Source organism: Malus sylvestris, chromosome 5 (assembly GCF_916048215.2).
Source record: "Malus sylvestris chromosome 5, drMalSylv7.2, whole genome shotgun sequence".
Lineage (NCBI taxonomy): Eukaryota > Viridiplantae > Streptophyta > Magnoliopsida > Rosales > Rosaceae > Malus > Malus sylvestris.
In genome coordinates, this window is record NC_062264.1 from 40,152,091 (window position 1) to 40,174,538 (window position 22,448).

The 22,448-nt window shown below is 35.1% G+C and overlaps 1 protein-coding gene across 2 annotated transcripts in view; it reads left to right on the forward strand.

Annotated features, from left to right (window-relative positions):
- LOC126622089 (transcription factor MYB114-like) overlaps window positions 1–21,218 on the forward strand; it is a 42,239-nt gene extending 21,021 nt beyond the window's left edge. Inside the window, exons 1-3 of one of the 2 annotated variants that reach the window (XM_050290748.1) lie at window positions 7,352–7,478; window positions 7,585–7,714; window positions 20,709–21,218. In XM_050290748.1, coding sequence (XP_050146705.1) covers window positions 7,352–7,478; window positions 7,585–7,714; window positions 20,709–21,096 — 645 coding nt within the window. In that variant the 3' untranslated portion in view covers window positions 21,097–21,218. Of the gene's footprint in view, window positions 1–7,351; window positions 7,479–7,584; window positions 7,715–20,708 lie in introns of those variants that run through there. The other variant, XM_050290745.1, reaches the window with a different exon arrangement.
- Window positions 21,219–22,448: the final 1,230 nt, after the last annotated feature.

Sequence of the window (22,448 nt, forward strand, 5' to 3'; positions counted from 1 at the left end):
GATGATTTCAGTTTTTTTTTTTTAAATTTTATTTTTAAGTTTGATTCCTTCTATCTGGTATAATACCAAACACAGTATAAATAATACGATCATTAGTCCAATACTGCACCAAACGCCCCACTAATTTAGTCAGTACTATCCGATGGCTATTTATCCTATCCGACAAAAATAGTCAGTACAGTCTGAGTTGCCAAACGAGGCCTAAAGGAAAAACTTAATATACTGATGGAATGTCGGGGTGTTTTTTATGTGTGTGTGTTTCAACCTATGGCGGGATTCTACACTTGATGCTAAAACATAGTTTGAAAACCCCACTAACAGCACATAATTTTTTTTTTTTGAACCAACGATATTATCTCCACTAAGAAAATGATGGAATGGGCTAAGCATGTACTGTATTCTCAAAGTGCTTTCGTCCTTATTCAAGCTCATTATGCCTAAACTTTTCTCAACATCAAAGTGCTTTCGTCCTTATTTAGGGGAAGAAGTAAAAAGAGATTCTTGACCCTTAAACTTGACATCAGCAAGGTGTGCGATTGCATCGAATGGGGTGCTTGTGAAACGTCATGGAGAAAATGGGATTTGAGCAACAATGGATTATCGTTTCTACGGTCTCATACGCTTTCCCTTTCAATGGTTATCCCTGCTCTCTCCTTACCTATTCCTCTTATGTGACGAAGGCCTCTCGGCTCTAATTGCGAAGCGGGAAGAGGAGGGCTAGCTCCAGAGGGGTTTCTATTTGCCAAGAAGCTCCTTCTGTTACTCACTTGTTGTTCGCGGATGATTGCATCTTGTTTTCAAGGGCTAAGACGACAGATTGTAATACGATTAAGGAGATCCTAAAGTATTATGAGCATGCCTCTAGACAACAAGTTAATTTAAGCAAAAGTGCGGTATGTTTGAGCTACAACATCAATAGCAATCTGCGGAATTCTCTTGCTGGTCTTCTCGTTGTTGAAAGAGTAGATAGACATGAAAACTATTTGATTGTGGGTCGTTATTAACAGGGAAAGCTGTTTCAGCCACATCTATTCTATTTGCCCGACCGAACTCGGTTGCGAGCTGGCATATGCCCGCATTTACAAGTACGTAGTTAGCTCAATAATTACTAGGTCTGTGCGCCACGTAGGCGTTGTAACTTTTAAGATCAACACATTGATACCCCATAATTTATTGTAAACACTCCACAAACAAAAGTAAGGTAAACTTTTTGTACTTTTGATTGACAACAGGATGAAAATATAACCCCAATACGATATAAATTTTTGTTTAAATAGTTTCATAAAACCCTAACTGCTAAAAGAAATACAGTGTTCATCTTGGCATTATCAAGTTGAAGTGTGGGGGGTTAAGGTCGGGGGGTTGCCTGGTTGGGTAGGGTTGGGGTATGGAGCTGGCCGATGGCGGTGGGTCTGGGGAATGGTTATGTGTTATACGGTTCAAAAGTCGACATTTTTACGTGTATTATTTGAAAATTGCCCATTTTTTGTCTTATTAGAAAGGGTGATGCTAAAGAATACATTTTCTTAAATCATATTTTATGAGTCGCATGATATAGTAGTTGATGGTTATACTTCTTATTTAAATCATAAAAAAATATCAACCGTCACATCATGTTCCTATAAAATATCATTTAAAAAATAGTCTCCCTAACATTTTCCTATTCAAAACTTCTGAGTTTGTAAACAATTACCTACTTCTCAGTGTAAGTTGATTTTCAGACTGGTAAAGAAATTGATAGAGCGAACAAAACAGAATGAAATAATTGAAAGATATTTCTCAATTGAAATTCTCGAGTTATTATTTAAAGTGAAAGGGAAGAATCAATCGCCACATCATATGGTTTAAAAACATGATCTTCTTAGCATTTTCCTATTCAAAAACTGGCGACTTTATATACAAATGGCTACTTCTCAGTGTAGGTTGATTTCAGACTAGTAAAGAAATTGATTGAGTGAACAAAACAAAATGAAATAAATGAAAGATATTTCTTAATTGAAATTCTCGAGTTATTATTGGAAGTGGTTTAGTTGCATCCATCCATGAACAGAGATAGAAACACTTTTTGTGGAGGCAACTTTGAATGATGAAATATATTGAAATTCGATATAATGTTCTCAACTTATTGTTCAATTATATGATTTTGAATAACTGGGGTTTAAAATGCTAAAATTGTAAATCATTAGCTAACAGAAAGTTACATGACTAAGAGGGTGAGATGGAAGGAATAGTATAGAACGTGAGAGGAAAACTTATTTTTTTTAGTTAGGGCAATTTTCATCGCAAAAGAAGGTTAGTGGTAGCAGCAGCCTCCGATATCCATATGCTGAATTCGTCCATGTGTCCATCACATGTCATTATAACCCCATTGTATTACAAAATGTGTTGCTATTGTATTGACAACAGCAAAGATGTCGAAGATCTTATATGATGTGTACCTTTCAATTCACCCTGTTCTTTGCATTTTTCCATTTTTCCCTTTTTTTTTGCCGCTACTAAAAATTCCGGTAGTGATTTGATGCAGATGATATTGACAGAAAAACAAACGACAAGAATGATCGCGAATCGCAGTAAGCCAAAGTTTTGTCGAATATATACAAGATAATGTGACTGATTTGGACCGATTTGAAAGAAACATATTTAACTGATTGGTTAGCAATTTAATTAGAAGGTGTATTCAATTGGAATTTTGAGGAATTTTAATTATTTTAATGAATTTAGGGGTATTCAATTAGGATTTTAAGTGATTCTTTGAAATTCAATGTGTATTCAATCAGGATTTTAAGATAGTTTATTAAAATTCTTAGAAATCCGAGTGTATTCAATTAGAATTTTAAAGAAATTTATAACATTCCAGGTATATTTAATTAAAATTAGAATTTGATGCATATGATATTGACAGAAAAACAAACGACAAGAATGATCGCGAATCGCAGTAAGTCAAAGTTTTGTCGAATATATACAAGATAATATGTGACCGATTTGGACCGATTTGAATACAAACGTACGATGACACGAAAATAAACAGCTAGTGCCCACTGCTTAAGTATTATTTGTCTCACTATATTTGGTGATTGAATCCAAATTGTAGCTAGAGACATCGGTTTAGAAGTCAGGTATCGTGGTCCCATCGGCTTATAAAGTGAAAATAGTAAGAGAAACGATGAGTGGTTTTTTTTTTTTAAAGTGAGATTTATTAAGGATTTTCTGTTACCTCACAGTTTAACGTTAATTTTTATGACAATATTATAAAATATTATACAAAAAATATGAGAAAACAGAAAGTCTACGAAAAGTCACACTTTGAGATAATTCTCTAACATTTCTCTAGTAGTAAAATGAGAGGCGAACAAAAGTGGCTAAGAATCTTAATTTGACAAAGGTGGAAAAAATGGAGAATTCGCATGACATAGTCCTTGAAATCAGGAATAAAAATAAGGGTGAACAGTTGATTTAGTCTTTAAATTATCACCTCAGTGAAAATTAGGTTTCTGAATTATTTTTTTTGTAAAATAAGTCCCTGAATTTATTAAAAATTGCTAATTACATCACTAATATTATATTCAAAGCAATTTTATCTAATTTTTTGTCAAATTAAGTCAAATGTCACATTTTAAAGGATATGGCCACCATTTTCTTGCATATAAGCTCTTAATGTTGCATATAGGTTGCGAATCTAAAGTCTAACTTACCCTTCGAAGTTATTATTTTTTTTTAAAGGGGGACAATTGGTGGCAAGCTACGGTTATCCACCCCTTCCAGGGGCTAAGAAGACTCAGAGAGGCATTTCAGCCTCTCTCTGGCCACAAGTCTGGCTTCCACACCATCAGCGGGTTTCGAACCCGAGACCTCCAGTTTTTAGTTTTAAGGAAGCCTCGTAATCCGCCATTTACCACTAGACCACCATCGCGTGGTTACCCTTCGAACTTAATTTCATATACTATTTCTTCTAAGAAAATAAGTTCTTATACTATGAAAAACTATCAAACTACTATCTAAAGTGCATTTTATGCAAGTCATGTGACTTAAATCAATGAAAAATTGAATAGAATAAATTCGAATATAATATTAGGGATGTAATTGACAAATTTTATTAGATTGATGATTGATTTTTCTGAAAAAATAGTTTAGGAACCTAATTTTCACTAAAGTAATAATTTAACGATTAAATCAACAGTTCACCTTAAAAATAAATTTAGAGAAAATGAAATGGAAAAGAAGTAAATTGGGTAATACTGTATGGAAAGAGAGGTACATGCTAAACCCTAGCTAGCAATTGTGGTTTTTAATATATTTTAAGCCAATGGGGACCCCGATATTTTTATTATGGAAAAGGATTCTCTCCTGAGCATATGCTCAGGATTCTGCTGAGCAGGACACGAGGACCGTTGGATGAAAATCCAACGGCTATAAAAAGGTGGATCCCTTTAAAGTTATAATAATTGTAACCGTTGGATTTTCATCCAACGGTTCTCGTGTTCTGCTCAGCAGGATCCTGAGCATATGCTCAGGAGAGAATCCTTTTCCTTTTATTATGGCCAACTGGGGGTGTCGACCCACGGGAAACCATTTGCAGATGCGACCGTAAATCGAATCAAATCGAAACATTTGCTTTTGACGGACAAGCTGAAATGTCGACCACAAAAGATTGAATTAATGGTCATCGTGGTGATAAAGTAGTCAGAAGATAGCACATGTGGTAATAAAATTAACTAAAAATGTTATTTTACTCCTTCAAACTCAATTTTTTTTACATAAAATCCATAATAATATATTTTTCTAGCAAAAACCCGATGACTATGCTCCACCTAAGCAAATTACCTAATCAAGATTGTGCGTCATATTTAATATTATTCGGATTCCCCAAATTACCCTTAATTAAGTCGTTATAGCATTTTATGTTGATATCAAAATTAAAACGGAAAGCTTTTTTATTTTCTTGTAACATGTGTAATGGCTTTGAAATTTTAATTGACGTAGGAATAAAAATTCAAAACGTTTTGAATTCAACAATAAATTTTCGATTAATGTACCCTATTGATTTAATAAAAACCATTGTTTTCTTTAAAACAAAAGGGGTAAAACAATGATGTGTCTAGTATGTTTTGTTTTGTTTTTCGAATATGAATGTACCTATTTTTTTTTGTTTTGAAAAGATTAGTGTACCTCTTAGTACTTATAGTTTTGGTCATTTTGAAAAATAATGCACCTGTTATCAAATTTTTGAATTTAGAAAATATAGGTAAATTAATTTATGTAGGTAAATTAGTATAAGATTTCATACATGTTTATCATGGATCCTGAGCCTCTATTAGGTGGCATATTGTTAATATTTCTCATATAAAATATATTCATAATTTAAATTAGTGAATCTACAAAATGTAGGTAAATTAGTATAATATTTCATACATGTTTATCATGCATCCCGAGCCTCTATTAGTAGGCATATTATTGATATTTCTCATATAAATATACTTATTAGGCATACTATTGATGTTTCTCATATAAAATATATTTTATTATTTACATTAGTGAATCTACAAAATATAGGTAAATTAGTATAATATTTCATACATGTGTATCATGCATTCCGAGCCTCTATTAGTAGGCATATTATCGATATTTCTCATATAAATATACTTATTAGGCATACTATTGATATTTCTCAGATAATATACTTATTATTTAATCTACAAAATATAGGTAAATTTGTTGGTATAATATATTAATAGTATAGGGGCTTATTGCTCATCATAATTAGGGTGGGTTATGATAAACTTTATTGACTTAATTAGGGAGTTGTGGCATAAGTTGTAAATATATTGTAATAATAGGTGACTTATTTGCCTACATGTCAGTTTATTTGAAAATTGGGTTTTATTTGGAGATTTAAATTTATGTGGGTTTTTGTTTATGAAATGCAACATGTTCGGGCTTATATCTAAAGAACCCTAAAATTAAAATTCAAACCCTCATGGTGAAGACCGTTAGCAAATTTAATTTAAAAGTGGAATTTCCATCAATTCTTTGTTAGATGCAGGGATAAAAATGTCCATCACTGTCACATCCCGGCCCGGGCCCCCACCACATCCCTGGTTCAACTCTGCCATAGCACGATATTATCCGCTTTGGGCCCCGACCATGCCTTCACGGTTTTGTTTCTGAGAACTCAGATGAGAACTTCCCAGTGAGTCAACCATCCAGGAATTGCTCTCGCGTGAACTCGCTTAACTTCGGAGTTCCGATGGAACCCGAAGCTAGTGAGCTCCCAAAAGGTAGAGATAAGAATATACATATAAGGCTTACAAGATCCACTCCCCTGGGCGATGTGGGATGTCACAATCCACCCCTCTGAGTTCGCAAAAGGCCTCGTGCTAGGTAGAGATGAGAATATACATATAAGGCTTACACTCCTCTGGACGATGTGGGATGTCACAATCACCACTAGTTTTTCTATTTACCTTATTCTCTTTTTCATCTATCCCCTCTCTGTAATTGTAGCTTCGTCAAATCTCTGTTAGCAGCAGCAACAACAAAATTGTGGGAATGGAGAGCTTGCCGTCATTATCATCTCCGGCGTCGCCATCTGCCTCTGCTTCCAGCTCCGACAACTCCGCCACTTAACCCATCCCTCACTCTCCTCCAAATCCATAGGTTGAAGCTGGAGACAACAATGGAGTTCTCAATGCGTGGGGGGGGGGGGAGGGAAGAAGCCTGATATTATTTCTGCATGTTTTTATGACCTCCATAGCGCGACCACATAGAGAAGTTCAAGAAATATGAAGCTAACTATAGCCGTTGGTTGACTGATATATATATATATATATATATATATATATATATATATATATATTTTATCCTTGCTTTCAACTGATATTTTAACTTTTTGGAGTAAATCTACTAATAGTCTTCACTACGAGGGTTGAATCCTAATTCTTTTATCACGGGACTATCTTCTGAATACCTTATCACCACATAAATCATTAATCCGATTGGACCTTTTACTAACTACTATTGGTTTCAATCACCAAATACAGTGAATAGGAGTAAGTTCAGTTTTATTTGGTTCGATTTTTTGTCAAAACTGAAAACCATCAAATTACTGTTTGGTCAATTTTGTCTGTACCAAATTACTAATTCACCCTAGACCAATTTTGGTCACTGGAGTATTACCCAATTGACACCTATTCGTTTTATATATTTAATTAGTTTTGTAAGAATCAGTGAAATACAACGGGAACTCTATCAAATTGTTTCAGTCGTACTGGGTCCCTTTCATTCATTTGTGTGGAGAGCAATCATGCACGTCGCCGTCGGTGGCCTTATGATCTCTAATCTGGTATATATACATATGGATGATAGTAATTTGTTGGGAATAATGAGGAAAGGTGCCTGGACTCAACAGGAAGATGATATTCTGAGGCAGTACGTTGAAAAGCATGGAGATGGAAAATGGCACCAGGTTCCTCGCGAAACAGGTTAAAGAGACAAGTTAGTTGGCATACTTTGACTAGAAAATTAGTTGTTCTTCAGTTTGGTGACCTTGAAACATGTCATAAATAAAGTGTTTGTGTAAATGTGCAGGTCTGAACAGATGCAGGAAAAGCTTCAGACAGAGGTGGTTGAACTATTTGAAGCCGAATCTCAAAAGCGGACATTTTACAGAGGATGAAATAGATCTAATCCATAGACTTCATAGACTTTTGGGAAACAGGCAAGCCCCTTTATTTGGCAAACAAAAAAGAAACCGGCAAGTCATTTTATATTCCAAGCAAAAGCCATTTGCATGCTTGCATGAGCTAGTTATCATAAAGATATTACGTACCTTGTAGAATATGTGTCAAAACAAAAGAACTTCATAAGAAGCTGGGAAAAGAACAGAAGCCAGCCAAGGCACATCAGCCAGTAAATAAGATTTGTTGATCGACTAACACACAGCATACATCCAGAATACGAAACCCTATATGCAAAACTTAAGACGCTGACCAGCATTTTGGGCCTTTTTTGTTCGTGCTCCAAGTCTGTGGAGCAAGGATTTCACACTTGAGAAAGCCTCTCACAAAAAATTAATGAAAAAAATATATTGTATTTAGAATATAAACGAAATGATAGTTTGTCATGACTTTTATTTTTAAGAAAATGTTAGAGAGACAACACCTTTATACCATATAGATTGTGGTCATATGTATCATATATATATATATAACTGCCAAGTAAAAAAGTAACTGACCTATTATTACACAATATTTACAACTTGTGCCACAATATTCAAATCAAATCAATAAATGTTATTACTCACCTTAATTATAATGAACAAATAATTATTGCACATACTATTACCCCTAACATACACACACACACACACACACACACACATACATACGTTCAAAAGTATATAGTACTACTATACGTTCAAAAAATATATATATATGCACAGTACTAACATATATGTTAAAAATATAATATATAATTAATTTACCTATATGTAAATTTATGATTAGCAAATAATATATATTTTGTAGGTAAATTAATATTGAATCAAATAACATTTCTTTATTTTGTAGGTAATTTATTTTTCATATATTATTACATATATTTGGCACATTTTATTATTATAAGATATATGTACAAATAATAGGTAAATTAACTTCGAATCAAATAACATCGCTTTATTTTGTAAGTAAATTAATTTTGAATCAAATAGTATTCTTTTGTTATGTAGGTATTCTATTTAGTATATATCAATATGATTCAATATCATATATATATTTGGCACATTTTATTATTTTATGTACAAATAATAGTTAAATTAGTATTAAATAAAATAATATTATTTTATTATGTAGATAAATTATTTGTATGAATTTTACATATATCATGCATATGTGTGTGCGTGTGTGTGTGAAATAATTTACCGACATTAATATATAAAATATAGTTTTATTGACGTAATTAAGCAAGTATAAACATATATTAGACATTTGTAGGCATAATTTAGTGAACAATTATGGAGGCCATAAAGAGAGGGAAGGTGCGGCAATAGTAGAGAGAAGAGAGAGATGTGTAATTGTGGGTTTGTTCTATTCCACACCATTGTGCCTTATTTTATAGTAGTAGGGAAGGTTAATTCCTTACCCTTTTAGGATTACAATTCTTAATAGGTAATCAACTCCTAATAGGAATATAAGAGATATTCCTAGATCTATTAGTATTTACACAATCACATTCCTAATCTAATAGGACTGCAACACTCCCCCTTGAGTGTGTAAATACTCAAGTAAATGGCGCATCAGGTCTTCAACGATGAAGTAAGTAAAGTTGATGAAGTCGTCGGCAAAATGAGCAAATGCGAGTCTCAGATCAATGGATTAATGCATAAAAAGGTAAAACTCACAAAACCTCGCTATAGTAAAACCCAAGGTGGGAGAAAACACATAGACTAAGGAGAAAAGTAAGAAGTTGCATTAAGTCAAAACTAAACGTCTTCGGGACACAAGTAGAAAAGCTTACAATGGTATGATCAGCCCAGGATGGGTGCCTTGTTAAAACATAGTTAGGTAGCAAAAACCTAGTGGGAAAATGCTCCTAATCGTATGGAAAAAGAATACATTAAGATCAAGTGAGTACACTTCTGGATACTCCCCCTGAGTTTGACAGAACTTCCAAATGAGAACTACAAGCATTGCATACGAATAGTTTGGCATACCAATTCCTCGGACAAGCTTCTGGAAGGTTGACTTTGGTAGTGATGTCGTGTAGAGGTCAGCAAGGTTTTCTGGGATCAGTTTGCATGACTTCAATCTCCTGATGCTTTGCTGATGTAGATGTAGATGCAATATGTCTTGGTGTTGACTTCGTTGATGTATCATGGCTTGGTTGAGTTGATACATGCGACATAATCTTTATGGATCGTTGTTGGGACTCAACAGTGGATAAAAACACAGCAAGTACTTCGAATATGCTCAACAAGAACTCTTAACCATGTCTCACTTGTGGCGTAGTAAAGTAAGGTGAGTCTTGGAACGATTCAAAGATTTCACAACTAAGGTCATATCGTTAACCTCGGAGATATTATGATATCCCTAATGGTAAAGACATAACCATTTAGAGATTTTGCATTTTGAGGGTTTGATAAGTAATCTGCGTCAGCATAACAAACAAGGCAAGCATCATTCCGAGGATCAGGGGGTTGGATCCACTTGAGATGCGATGGGATTTGCCCAAATTCATAGTACCTTCAGTGTACATCTTTAATACTAATTTAGTGGTTGCGTGTAGGCACGATGCTGTATCTTTACCAATAGATCAACAGCCAATGAGATGTCCTGTCTAATACAATGAGCTAAGTAAAAAGAAGCGTAAAGTTGAACTCAGATATGGAATTTCGGATTCCATAACCTCTTCAAGGGTCACATTTGCATATAACGTATGGACGATAAAAGGTATACTCAAAGGTAACATCTTCGGGGTGTAGTTCGACTGGTAGACCAAGATGTCGTCAGAACAACGCTTGAACTTCAGGTCAAGGCATAAACGAGTTTTCCTAATATCCTTCATCTCAAATTCCATCTTCAGGTGCGAGGTAGTTTTCTCAAGCTCTTTCGGAGTCTTAGTGAGATTCGTGTCAACGACATAAACTATAACTCTAGCAATTTGGAATAAAACTTCATAGTTTAACATGCAAGGGCATAATTCATGACCCTGACTGATCAAATAATCACTTAGACGGGTATACCACATCCGTCGGATTGTAAGTGAACACCTCAAACAAGTTAAGAGGGTGTTCCGTGGTTTTGGAACTATTTGAACCAATCCATGTAATTCTTCAGGAACTTACATGTCAATCTCCGTATCTATATCCCCATGGAGAAAACATTAACCATATTTCATAATGCTGCTATTAATCACATGACGTTTGAGAGAAATCTTGCACCGTAAGACGTGCATCATATCGCATTATTTCATTCATCTCATAACGCTTTCTCTCCCATTTGTAACACAACGGGGTTACCTTGGGCAGTGTAGGAACGACAGTCCAAAACACACTTTGGTAAGGAATTTAACCTGGATTGTAATTTCATTTGTCCAATCAGTTCTACATTGTCACTTAATTAATGGAACACAGTTTGATATCGTCATTTTTCATTTATGTTGGTAGCTACCATATAAGTGAAAACATCATTGATGGTAATCTCATTTCAATTCCATTTAGCTCATCCAAACTAGTATACTGGACCAAGAACTTCAAGTTTCGGGAGTAATCCAGATTAATCCCATAAGATGGAAATGATTTGAGACAGCGAGCAAGTATGGATTCATTGTTGTGTCGTGTCTTCCTTTTCTAGGGAAGTGAATCCTTCGAACCGAGTGATATGTCGTGCTCCAGGCCAAGACAGATTGATTGGCTATCCGCCGATGTACTAAACTGTCCAACAGGAACGTCCAAACCTTCCAATAGGGGTGCATTGTAACTACCCGTCCCGAAATTTATGAAATGGAAGGGTATTTTCGTATTTTCACTTTGGTTAGGTTTCATTTGTTTAGAATATTGCTTTTTGGGTCTTATTTTGTGTGCCACTTGGGGCCCACTTTCTTTTTTGGTTCCCTTGCTGAGAACATGTGACAATATGCATATAAATTTCATTGAAAATACTAATAACAAAAATAATATTCAACTGCCAACAATGAATTCATAAAGATGATGCATGGCATGCGCCGAAATGTGAGCCTCATCAAGGATTTCCTTTTTCACCGCTTCATTATCCTTAGGCACATATAACTTGTTTCCCATCACTAAGGCTATGTCTCTCCGAATCTTAAAATCTTCTTTCTTCCCTTTCTGCACTGAGAGGACTCGAAGATGCCAATGCAGAAGTGCCTTGATGACGGGATTGTACGCCTCGAATCTATGCCCTGAGGGGGCGTAAAACAAACATGAGTGGCATAATTATCAACATACTAACCCCCAAAGTTTTATAAAAACATCAGTAGCATAATATTTAATAGGTTTTCGAAACCCTAGCATGCCATAAAATCTTTCATAAAACATATCTCGTAGATAGTGTGATAAATAGTGGTATCTAATAATAATATCTCCCGGTCCAATGCCAGTTTCTATGTCTCTGCACTCGTAGCTAGAGATTATTTCTCCCGGCCTATTGCCAGCTCCATGTCTCTCGGCCCGAAGCAGAGATTATTTCTCCCGGCCTGCAACCAACAACCATCATCCTCACTCGTGGCGGTATAATGACCACTAGATAAGCACAAAACCATTGAACATAGACTTTCCAACATAGGTTATATATCTAAAAAAATATCTTCATAGTATAAAGTCATTCATCATCTATACTATAAAGAAGTGTGCAAAAACATGTTCATAAGCAGTATAAAGTCATCCATCATCTATACTACAAAGAATATGAGTTCGATAAAATATGGTATATTCTCAATAAGCATAATATCTCATAAAACGTAATCATTAAATCATGTATACATTTATACTATTAAAACATGCATTTTAGAAGGGGTCCACTCACAGATACTTCGTCGTAGTAGAGTCGTACGAAATAGGAATGAAGGGGTTTCCAAACGTCAAATTAATAAACTATACTCAAACGATTTAATTTGGGAAAACGGAAGTCAAAAACGGGTCCAGGACGTTAAAATTAGCCTATGAAGGGTTCCACACGAAACCCGAAAAAGGCAACAGTCAATGGTCAACGGTTAACGGGTCCAAGTCGGTCAAAGTTAACCGGGTCAAATCGGTTTAGGGTTGGATCGGGTCAAGGGTTTGGATCCGAGTAGGGCTTAGGGTTTAAAAGGGAGATGGGTTGGACCAGTGAATCTAGGCTTAGCCATTGGGCTTGGTCCTAAGGCCTGAAGGCCTGGGCTCAATAGGGTTTAGGGTTACAAGGGTTTTTGGGCTTAAAGCCTGAAGTGTTTAGGGTTCTAGGTCCATGGGTCGAAGACCTTATGCTGCACCTCTAAGGGGTTTGGGCTTGACGCCCGGCCCGATTGGTTTTTGGGTTAATAAAAGAAAAATAAATAACTAAAAATGATTTGGGCTTAAGGCCCGACCCAAGAATTGGGCCAAGGGCCTGTGCTACACACTCGGCCCGAAAGCCTGTGATGTGTTGGGTGTGGGTTTCTCGCCGGGGAAGAAGGTCGAAGCTTCCTAGCTCCGATCGCCGTCAAACTAGCAACCTAGGGTACAAGTTTGGTACCAAATTGAAGCTGAAGTCGAGAGGGGAAGGTTGGTTACCTTTGTTTCACTGAGAAGTGAACGAAGGTGGCAGGATCTTGCTCGAAACCCACGGGGCTCGCTGAAGGGATTTGGGTTGATTTTGGGTGTCCCGGAGTAACAGTTTACGTAAAAACCCTTTTTGTTTCGTAAAAATCCAGGACGGGTTATCACAGGCACATCCTCTAGGGATATTGACTTGACGTCCTTTAAGTATGTCTATCTTTGCATGCATGTTTGCTGCTGGTATATGATCTCGTCACTTTAGCTAGTTAAGAAGAATGCATCTAAAGCAACATTTTTAAAGGTAGAATTCATCGCACTTGCTTATAATACTTGTGCGGTATGGGGATCGAGATGAGACATAGTGGGAAACGTCCATGCAAATTCGTGTCGTTCTTATCTCTCCCCTAACGCCTAGAAGACTCTAATTGAAGTGACAACCCGCAAATAAGCAGTAAAGAGATCGCATGCAAGGGCACTAAGAGAGCTAATGTGAAGGAGAATCATAATCGACAAAGATTCACATCCTTCTTTGAGGACCCATGTTAGCACGTTGCGGCGGCACAACTTGGCACATAGAATGCACACCCAACTCACATAAATACAAAAAACGTCAAGTTCGTACCCAGTAACCAACTGTAACGTCGAATAGGTTGGGTGGTAATGGGCCTCAAAGTGGACCAACATAGTTGTGTACAAGATTCCATAGCCCTAGGCAGAAACCGAAAACTTGGTATGTTTACCAAAATCCAGGCAATCATTTAAATTGCGCTTTATGATCACTAGGCGAGGCTATTTGGGATGAACATGGGAATTCAATGTTCAATTATAAACCCAAAATACATGCAATACTTTATCGAAAACCGTCAATATAAACTCTCCAACATTATCCAGTCTTCCGGACTTTAAGGGACAAGTAGGGTGGTGAACCCTTAATCGACCAGGGGGTTTAGTAGCAATGTGTGTGGATAAACATGTGACCAATTTGTCAATTCATTAATCAAAACCATAAGTATTTATATGGTTTGCATTTTGGTTGGATTAGTCCACATATATTCATATGAATCCACTGTGAAAAGAGAGTCATTTCGTATCTTTGCTAGGGATGATTTAGATATTAAATTTCCCAAAACGAGTGGGTTTTGGCAAAGTGTGCTTGTAAGCACAAGATCTTTACTTCGGGTAAGGCGATGCGCTGTAGCATCATTGTTCGACCCAAGTGTCCTAAATGGTCGTGCCAAAGCAAGTAAAACTGCTTAAATCACCAGGCTCTAGGCTGGCCACATGTGGCGTAGTTGGGAGACAACCCATTGGCCCCAAATCAAAGCTGCATGCTCATTTTTAGAGGTGGTGCAAAGATATTCCACTATATTTTCTTCAGTGGTTTCATTCATGATCATTGTTCTCTTAAATATCCTTAAAAACTCAACGACATGGAGAATTTAAGGTTACTTAAATGGTAATTCAGTACCATTCATACAATGAGGAGCATGCCAATGCTCTTTATCAGGTTGGATAGACCTGAAGCCGTTGTTAGAGATGTGATTTAGGTGTAAAGTTAGTGTGTGTAGTATCGCATTCATCAAGACAACTAATTTTCCCACATTTTTACCTAATCACGTGTTTAATTGAACTGGGTCACATGTATTAAGAAACATGATTCAATTAGCTCATATTTGAGGACAATATCAATAAGATTATCCATAAGTAAAACAATCACCAAATGTGAATCCAAGAACATGAAAAAATGTTCACAAAGTAAATGGTTTACTAATAGGATTCGGCCAACAAGGTCATCGATGTCAAAATTATGCTATTTCAACGGTGTTCGGTGGAGCAAAATTAGTCTCACATATTGACTACTAGAATGGTACTCCTCAACAACATTGGTAGGGGTACGAACAAGTGCATGACCAATGATCTATTCCATCAAGAAGAAAATAGATTATGTAGGGTCGAGGTTCGAGAATATCATCCCTTATTCTTGAATTTTTAGGTTTTAGATGCCAATGATCACACTTTGGGTATGATGCCACACCTTGACAGGCCCTGATTATACCATATGTTGTAAAAACAAACTCGAAATTAGATTGTGAGAGAGATAGACCAAAATTGTAAGCTTCAGCCGAAGCTAGAGGGGTCTGTTCGGTAGGTTTCTACGGAAGCAAAGAAGTACCATTCGGTGCACCTATTCCGAAACTGAGTATGCCCTTCGGTGCATCCCTGCTAAAGCAGGGCATCACCGTTCGGTAGGCTTTGATCGAACTGGGTTAAGCCATTCGGTAGACTCCAACCGAACTGGGTCTATACTGTTTGGTAGACTCCATGCAAAGCCGGGTCTATACTTTTCTCTCACGTTTGTGGTAGTAATCTGATCTGATAATTTGGTAAACTTCTGCTTTCTACACTGTTGCTTCATGGGCGAGTTAGAAACATGGAAGGACGAGAAAAATATTCTCCAGTCAAAATTCGATCAGATTTATAAACTTCAGAATTGTACACATTCATGGACGTAATCATGGTGTGTTTCGGGCAATGTCTTTCATGATTGGACGGTCCATAGAAGAGAGCCAAATAGCCATGGAATCCTCGTTTGGGATGTATTTCTGTTTGTAATGCTTCGGCCATAAGTCTTTAAATGAAGATCATAGCAGAAGCTTATTCAGCTCTTTCTTGCCATTGTTGGCTTCAATGGTTTCTTAGCTTCTTGATAGTCAAGTGGAGATTCACATCTTGTACCCCACATAAAGTGGTTTCTATTATAAACGTCCAAATAAGGGAAATCGAACTTGTGACAGTTCGACAATCCACATAATTGGAGGGAACAAGATTGTGATTGGTGTTATGAGAATTAATCATCCATAAGCATCAGAGTTAGAACATTCAAGTTCTAAGACATGGTTTTCATGAAAAACGTCGGGTTTTCATAGGTGTATTGTTTTAAGAAAACGTCAGGTTTCAAATGCACTAAATTTGAAACTACAGGTTCAATTTAGTTTATGAACCTTTAGTTCATAAAAGAGAGGTTCCTGCAAGAACACAGAATGCAATATGCTGATTTAAGTGTAGTGGATTTGAGTTGCTTCAGCAACTCAAGTGTGAGCGCTTCGGGACTACGAAAGTGAGTCAACGGTTCAAATAAGAGAAATAAAATATTGAATCGTTAATGTCCAAAAGTGGGCTTCAGGCCAATAATTTTGGATGTCATGTCAGATTAATGGACTACTGGTCGCTTTTAATTAATTCAATAGATTGGGATCATTCGGGGTCGATCATAGAAGCAAAATAATAATAACATTCAAGTTAAAATGATTTAAAATGCCAAATAATAGCATTGGGTCAAAAAAACATAGCCCAAAAGGGTTTAGGCTTGGGTGCCGTGAGTAGGGCAAAACCTTAGAAGCTTGGGTTGGCTGCAAAATGAGCCCAAAATGGCAACAGGCCACGGGTTGAGATAGGGAGCCTAGCAGTTGTTGGCGTTTTAGGCCAAGAATTAGGCATGGGTGTAGGCCTAGCAAGATGCTGGTCTGGGGGTTAGTGCATGCAAGGCCTAGCCAGATCTAGGGCCGGGTTTTGGGCTATGGGATAAGCCCAGCTGATTGGGCTAGCTGTGGTACACGCGGGCTGGGGTAATATGAAGCCCAACAAGCCAAAGGCTTGCTGCGTGTGGTTGAGGAAAATTGGGGGCCCAGTAAACTGCTTCAGGTCGTGCTTAGCTTGGACTCGGGGGTGAACCGAGGGCTGCAGACCCTTACGTTAGTCAACCCAGATTTTTTTTTTCTTTTCGACATCGTTAAGGTTAGGAAAACCCTAGAATTGCTTCTAATTTATTTCGATTCTTTGACTCACAAATTCCACATAGCAAAAATTGCGTAATGCATGAAACGTGTATATATATATTGACAAATATATGAACATATACAATATATATCGGAAGGAAAATATAAACATAGGGGGTTCATGCATCATGGGGAATGTTTTCATGCTTTAAGGTCGTTTCAAATATCTTACTTTATTTTAAGAGTACTTGATTGTCGGAAAACAATAAAAGCCTTTGAATTTGTAGAGGATCATTATCAGAAAGCCAGAATTGCATCTCCAATGCGTTGTATCATGTTCAACACAGAAAAATTAAATTGAATCAATAGCATGTAGATCAATTTAATAAAAGAATTAATCATAAAAATGATTAAAACGTAATACTCCATTGATTGAAGATCAAACTCTTGTTAGCGCAACGTCAAGAGAGTGCTGATAACGTGTTATAGACATAATTTACTGAACAATTATGGAGGCCATAGAGAGAGGGAAGGTACGACAATAGTAGAGAGAAGAGAGAGATGTGTAATTGTGGGTGTGTTCATTCCACTCCATTGTGCCTTTATTTATAGTAGTAGGGAAGGTTAATTCCTTATCCTTTTAGGATTACAATTCTTAATAGGTAATCAACTCCTAATAGAAATATAAGAGATATTCCTAGATCTACTAGGATTTACACAATCATATTCTTAATCTAATAGGACTGCAACACACATTTTATTATTATATGTACAAATAATAGGTAAATTAGTATTAAATAAAATAATATTATTTTATTATGTAGGTAAATTATTTTGCATCAATTTTACATATATCATGCTTATGTGTGTGTGTGTGAAATAATTTACCGACATTAATATTTAAAATATAGTTTTATTGACTTAATTAAGCAAGTATAAACATATAGTAGACATGTTTTATGTTACTATATAGGCAATGAATTTATAACGTTAATGTTTTTTTTTGTAAAATCATTAATTCTCCCTTACAATCCACATGGCATTAATTATGTACATCAAACATTCAAATATGGTTTATCAAAACAAAAAAAAATTCAAATAGGGGTATTTTAGGCATCCAAATTGTTTTAAATATGTGAAGCCAAACATAATTAATGAATTTGCTAATATGGAATCTAGTCAATGGGTTTTATTCGAGTAAAAAACTTATGCCGGATTTTATGTGGAGAAAATTAAGTTTTAGGTGCTAAAGTCATACTTTCAGAAAAATATATTGTATTTAGAATATATACGAAATGATGGTTTGTCATGACTTTTTTTTTTTTGAAAGTAAATGTTAGAGAGACAACACCTTTGTACCATAAATGATGCTGGTTATATGTATCATATCATTTGTCAAATCTTGTGCTACAAAAATTTAATCTCTATAACATTTGCATGTAAGAGTAGTAATATTAAGCTTACTACGTACATATTTGTACCACATTTTAATATCATATAATGCTAGACTTATAACATCATGTAGCATGAAAATGTGATATGAGTAGAATTATTCATTTTGCGAAACAAATATTAAAATGGGGACTTTGGATACGGTCCTTATTTATTAATGTTCTTTGACTGAAACCTTGTTGGTTTTCAATTTTTATTGAAATTAATGTAATAATGCATTTCAATGTAGGTTATTATAATTTTTAAATTAAAAATTGAAATTTGTAGTTGTAGTTGTTTATATTAATGAGGTTTTAAATAAAACCCATGATTTGTGGGAATGAAAATATTAAAAGATAAATTATACTTCCAATATATTATACATAGAGCAAGCCTTTAAGGGAAGGGATCCCCATTTTTTTTCATAAAAATGGGGATTAGTTGTTGCACCCACACCGCATCGAACTTTAACGATCCGAACCGTCTATTTTTCAAGTTGCATCTCATAGATCATCCTCATAGAATATTAGCCAAATTGGAAATATTTGAGGCATCTAATTGAGTTTAAAGAAATTGACGAACACTTTGTTCTTTAAGAAACATTGAAATTTCATCGTGATAATTAAATAGGCAAATGGTTTGGGTTGAATTGAATTTTTGTAAGGATAATCTATGAATCGAGACTTACAAAATAGACAGTTCAGATCATTGAAGTTCGATGTGGAGTGGGTCCCACAACTAATCCCCATTTTTTTCAAAAATGAGGTATGTCTTCTCTTGAAAGGCCTATATATAAACATGGGTACATTCATCAAAATTAATCAAAAAAATGATTGTACCAAAACATGGGTACATTCTTCAAAACCAAAATAATAGATACTAAGCTTAATAAAATTAGTAAATTTTTTAGATTGAACTTGATATGAATACATTATCAAATCAACGAAAAAGAAAGTACGTGCCCAAACCCAAATAAGTTTTAAAAAATAGATTAGAAAAAAATTGAATGGATTTTGTATTAAAAAAATGGGTACATTTATATTTTTAAAAATGGTACATTTTACATATAAAAAATTGTTATATTTAAGAATGTGTACATTTAAGATTAAAAAATTGATTTGTTCAAAATAAAAAGAAAAAGATTAAAAAATTGAAATGTTACATATAAGAATGTACCCATATAAGTTTAAAAATGGATTAGAAAAAAATTGAATGAATTTTGTATATTAAATGGGTACATTTTATATTAATAAAAAAGGATCATTTTACATATAACAAATTGATATATTTAAGAATGCGTACATTTAAGATTAAAAAATTGAAATATTATATGAATGAGTATATTTAAGATTAAAAAATTTAAAACTTTTATAAAAAATTAATAAGTACAAGCTTATTTTTATTTTTTATTTTAGTAATGTTTTTGAATTGAAAATTAATTTGGAGTTTAATAAAAGTGTGAGTATTAAAACCCAAAATCAACTACTAATTTTTATTTTCAAAATTATGTAAATGACTTATTAATACATTAATGATAGGAACTTCGATCAAAATCTGAAAACTAATAAAGTCTCAGTTAATGAACATTAGTAAATAGAGAATTGATACTAATTCTTCTTTTAAAATTCTTATTCGTTAGAATCACATGATTCAATTATAATTTGCGCCAATCCCACCATATATCAAATTGAGTTATCCCTGTTCAATCCATTCTTCAAAACTAGCCCAGCAATATATTAGGATAATGCTAGGGAGACCAAAATTTTAAACTAATTTGTAAATCAAACTATGTGTCATCAATAAAAAAACAAGCACATTAATCAATACTTACTAATAATCCAATTATTTACAACCACATAATTTGATTTAAAAAATTTGGTCTGCCTAACATTAGCCTTTATTTTTATAAAAAAAGACAGGATACTTCTATTAAACGATATAAGCTAAGGAATGCAACCTAGGAAGAACTTATCTTGACTAAAAATTATCCCGTTCCTCAAGCCATACAAACCATGAGAAATAGAGAGAGAAAAAACACATCATTGACACTCCAAAATTTTATTGTGGACTCAATCAATGAGATGTCCCGTTGAAGACACAAGGCGCACTTGATCGATCGAGTGAGAAGAATTCTGAAACCGTGACAACAACTCCTTACAATTTTACTATTCTTGAGTTACAAAGCCCTTGTAGTTTTGAACAAATGCCCTTGTAGTTTTAACATATTATTTATTCATTTTGTTTGTGCATGTAAGGTGGTCAATAATTGCTGGAAGACTCCCAGGAAGAACAGCAGGCAACGTAAAAAATTATTGGAATAGCAAGCAACGAAAGGAGTTGGAATATATGAAGGATAAATCCAAAGAAAGAACAAAAGCCACATCCGTCATAAGACCTCAACCACGGAGGGCTAGAGGTGCAATTTTTCAATCTGAAGAGAACTGTAGCAGGTTATTACAGACATCATCACCACCTACAGAAAATGCTATTGATTCATGGAAGACCATGTTGCATGATACAGACAATGTTGATGGAACACTATTTTCTAGTTTAGGGTTAGAGGAAGACCTCTTCACAAACTTTTGGGTTGAAGATGTTGCACAATCGACAACGGTAGGCATGAATTCTGCTGATGAAGTTTAGACATGAGTGGCAACTTTTCTTTTAGAGAAAACCTTTGGAATCTAGAAGAAGAGAGAACTAAGATTTAGAGGTCCAAAGTCTCAAGCAATCATCGAATTAGTTGTACTTTGCAGACAATGTACGTACTTAATTAGTAAGTCCCTATATGTTTGTTTGTGATATATACACATATATTTCATTTTTCAGCTCAGAACCATAAATATTTTGTTTGTTTCAACTTATCATGCCGGGTTGTCTTTCAAAATTTCTGCTTTGTACTTATAATGTATGCAACACTAATTGTGCTTGTATAAAAAAGTAGTTGGTGTAACTAGGGGTGGAAAAAATTCCCAAAAATCTCGAACCAAACTGAAAAAATCCCAAACCAAAAATGTCCCAAACTGAAATTCCCGAAATTTTCAAGATGCTATCCCAAACCGATCCCGAAATTTCGGTATGAGATTCGGGATTGTCTTTTCAATATTTCGGGAATCCCATACCGAACCGAAAATATATATTTATTATTTATATATATATTATATATATTTTTAATTATATTTAGAGTTAATTTCAACCATTGGATTGTTTCAAATTAATCTCTGTCGTCCATTCATTGTTAGGGTTCTCCAGCCTTCTCTTTCCATCGTTCGTTCATAACTTTCATTTCAATTGAAACCAACCTCCCTCCCTCAGCCACCGAGCCCTCTCCTCTCTGTCTCGAATTTGAAGCTCAACTCTGGCCTATCACCGGCCCACCACCACACCATTCTATTACTACCGTCTCCGACTATGGAGCCTTCCTTCACCACAAAGAGTCACCGCTCTCTCTCTATCGCGATTCTCTCTATCAGACACTCAAAGTTTGAGAGTCTTTAGCATGTAAATTTTGGAATTAATTTACGGTTTGAAATTTAATTTAGGGTTTGAATTCTAGATTAGGGTTTGTGAAATTTGTTCATGTTTTGGATTGGATGTTCATGATTCGAGCCCTAATTTAATTTCTATATTTATGTTTATTAGGTTAGGGTTTATGAAATTTAATCCCTATTTGTCCCGAAATATTTCAGGATTCCCGAAATTTAGGATTCCCAAAAATTTAGTTTGAAATTGGTCTTCAAATTCTCATCCCGAAAAATTTTGGTTTGGGATTCGGGATACTAGTTTCGGTTCAGAATCCAATACCAAACCAGCCCTAGGTGTAACAAAATGCCAAAATATATATACTTTAAATGAAGGGCCAAAGCATTTGGGTGGGACGTCACAACGCTCCAAAAGACACAGATTTGTGTTTTGGCTCACCAAAAGTGGCGTGAAGAATAAGTATTGATGCTTAGGCGAGTGAACAACCGCTTGGATGACCTAAAACAATGCCA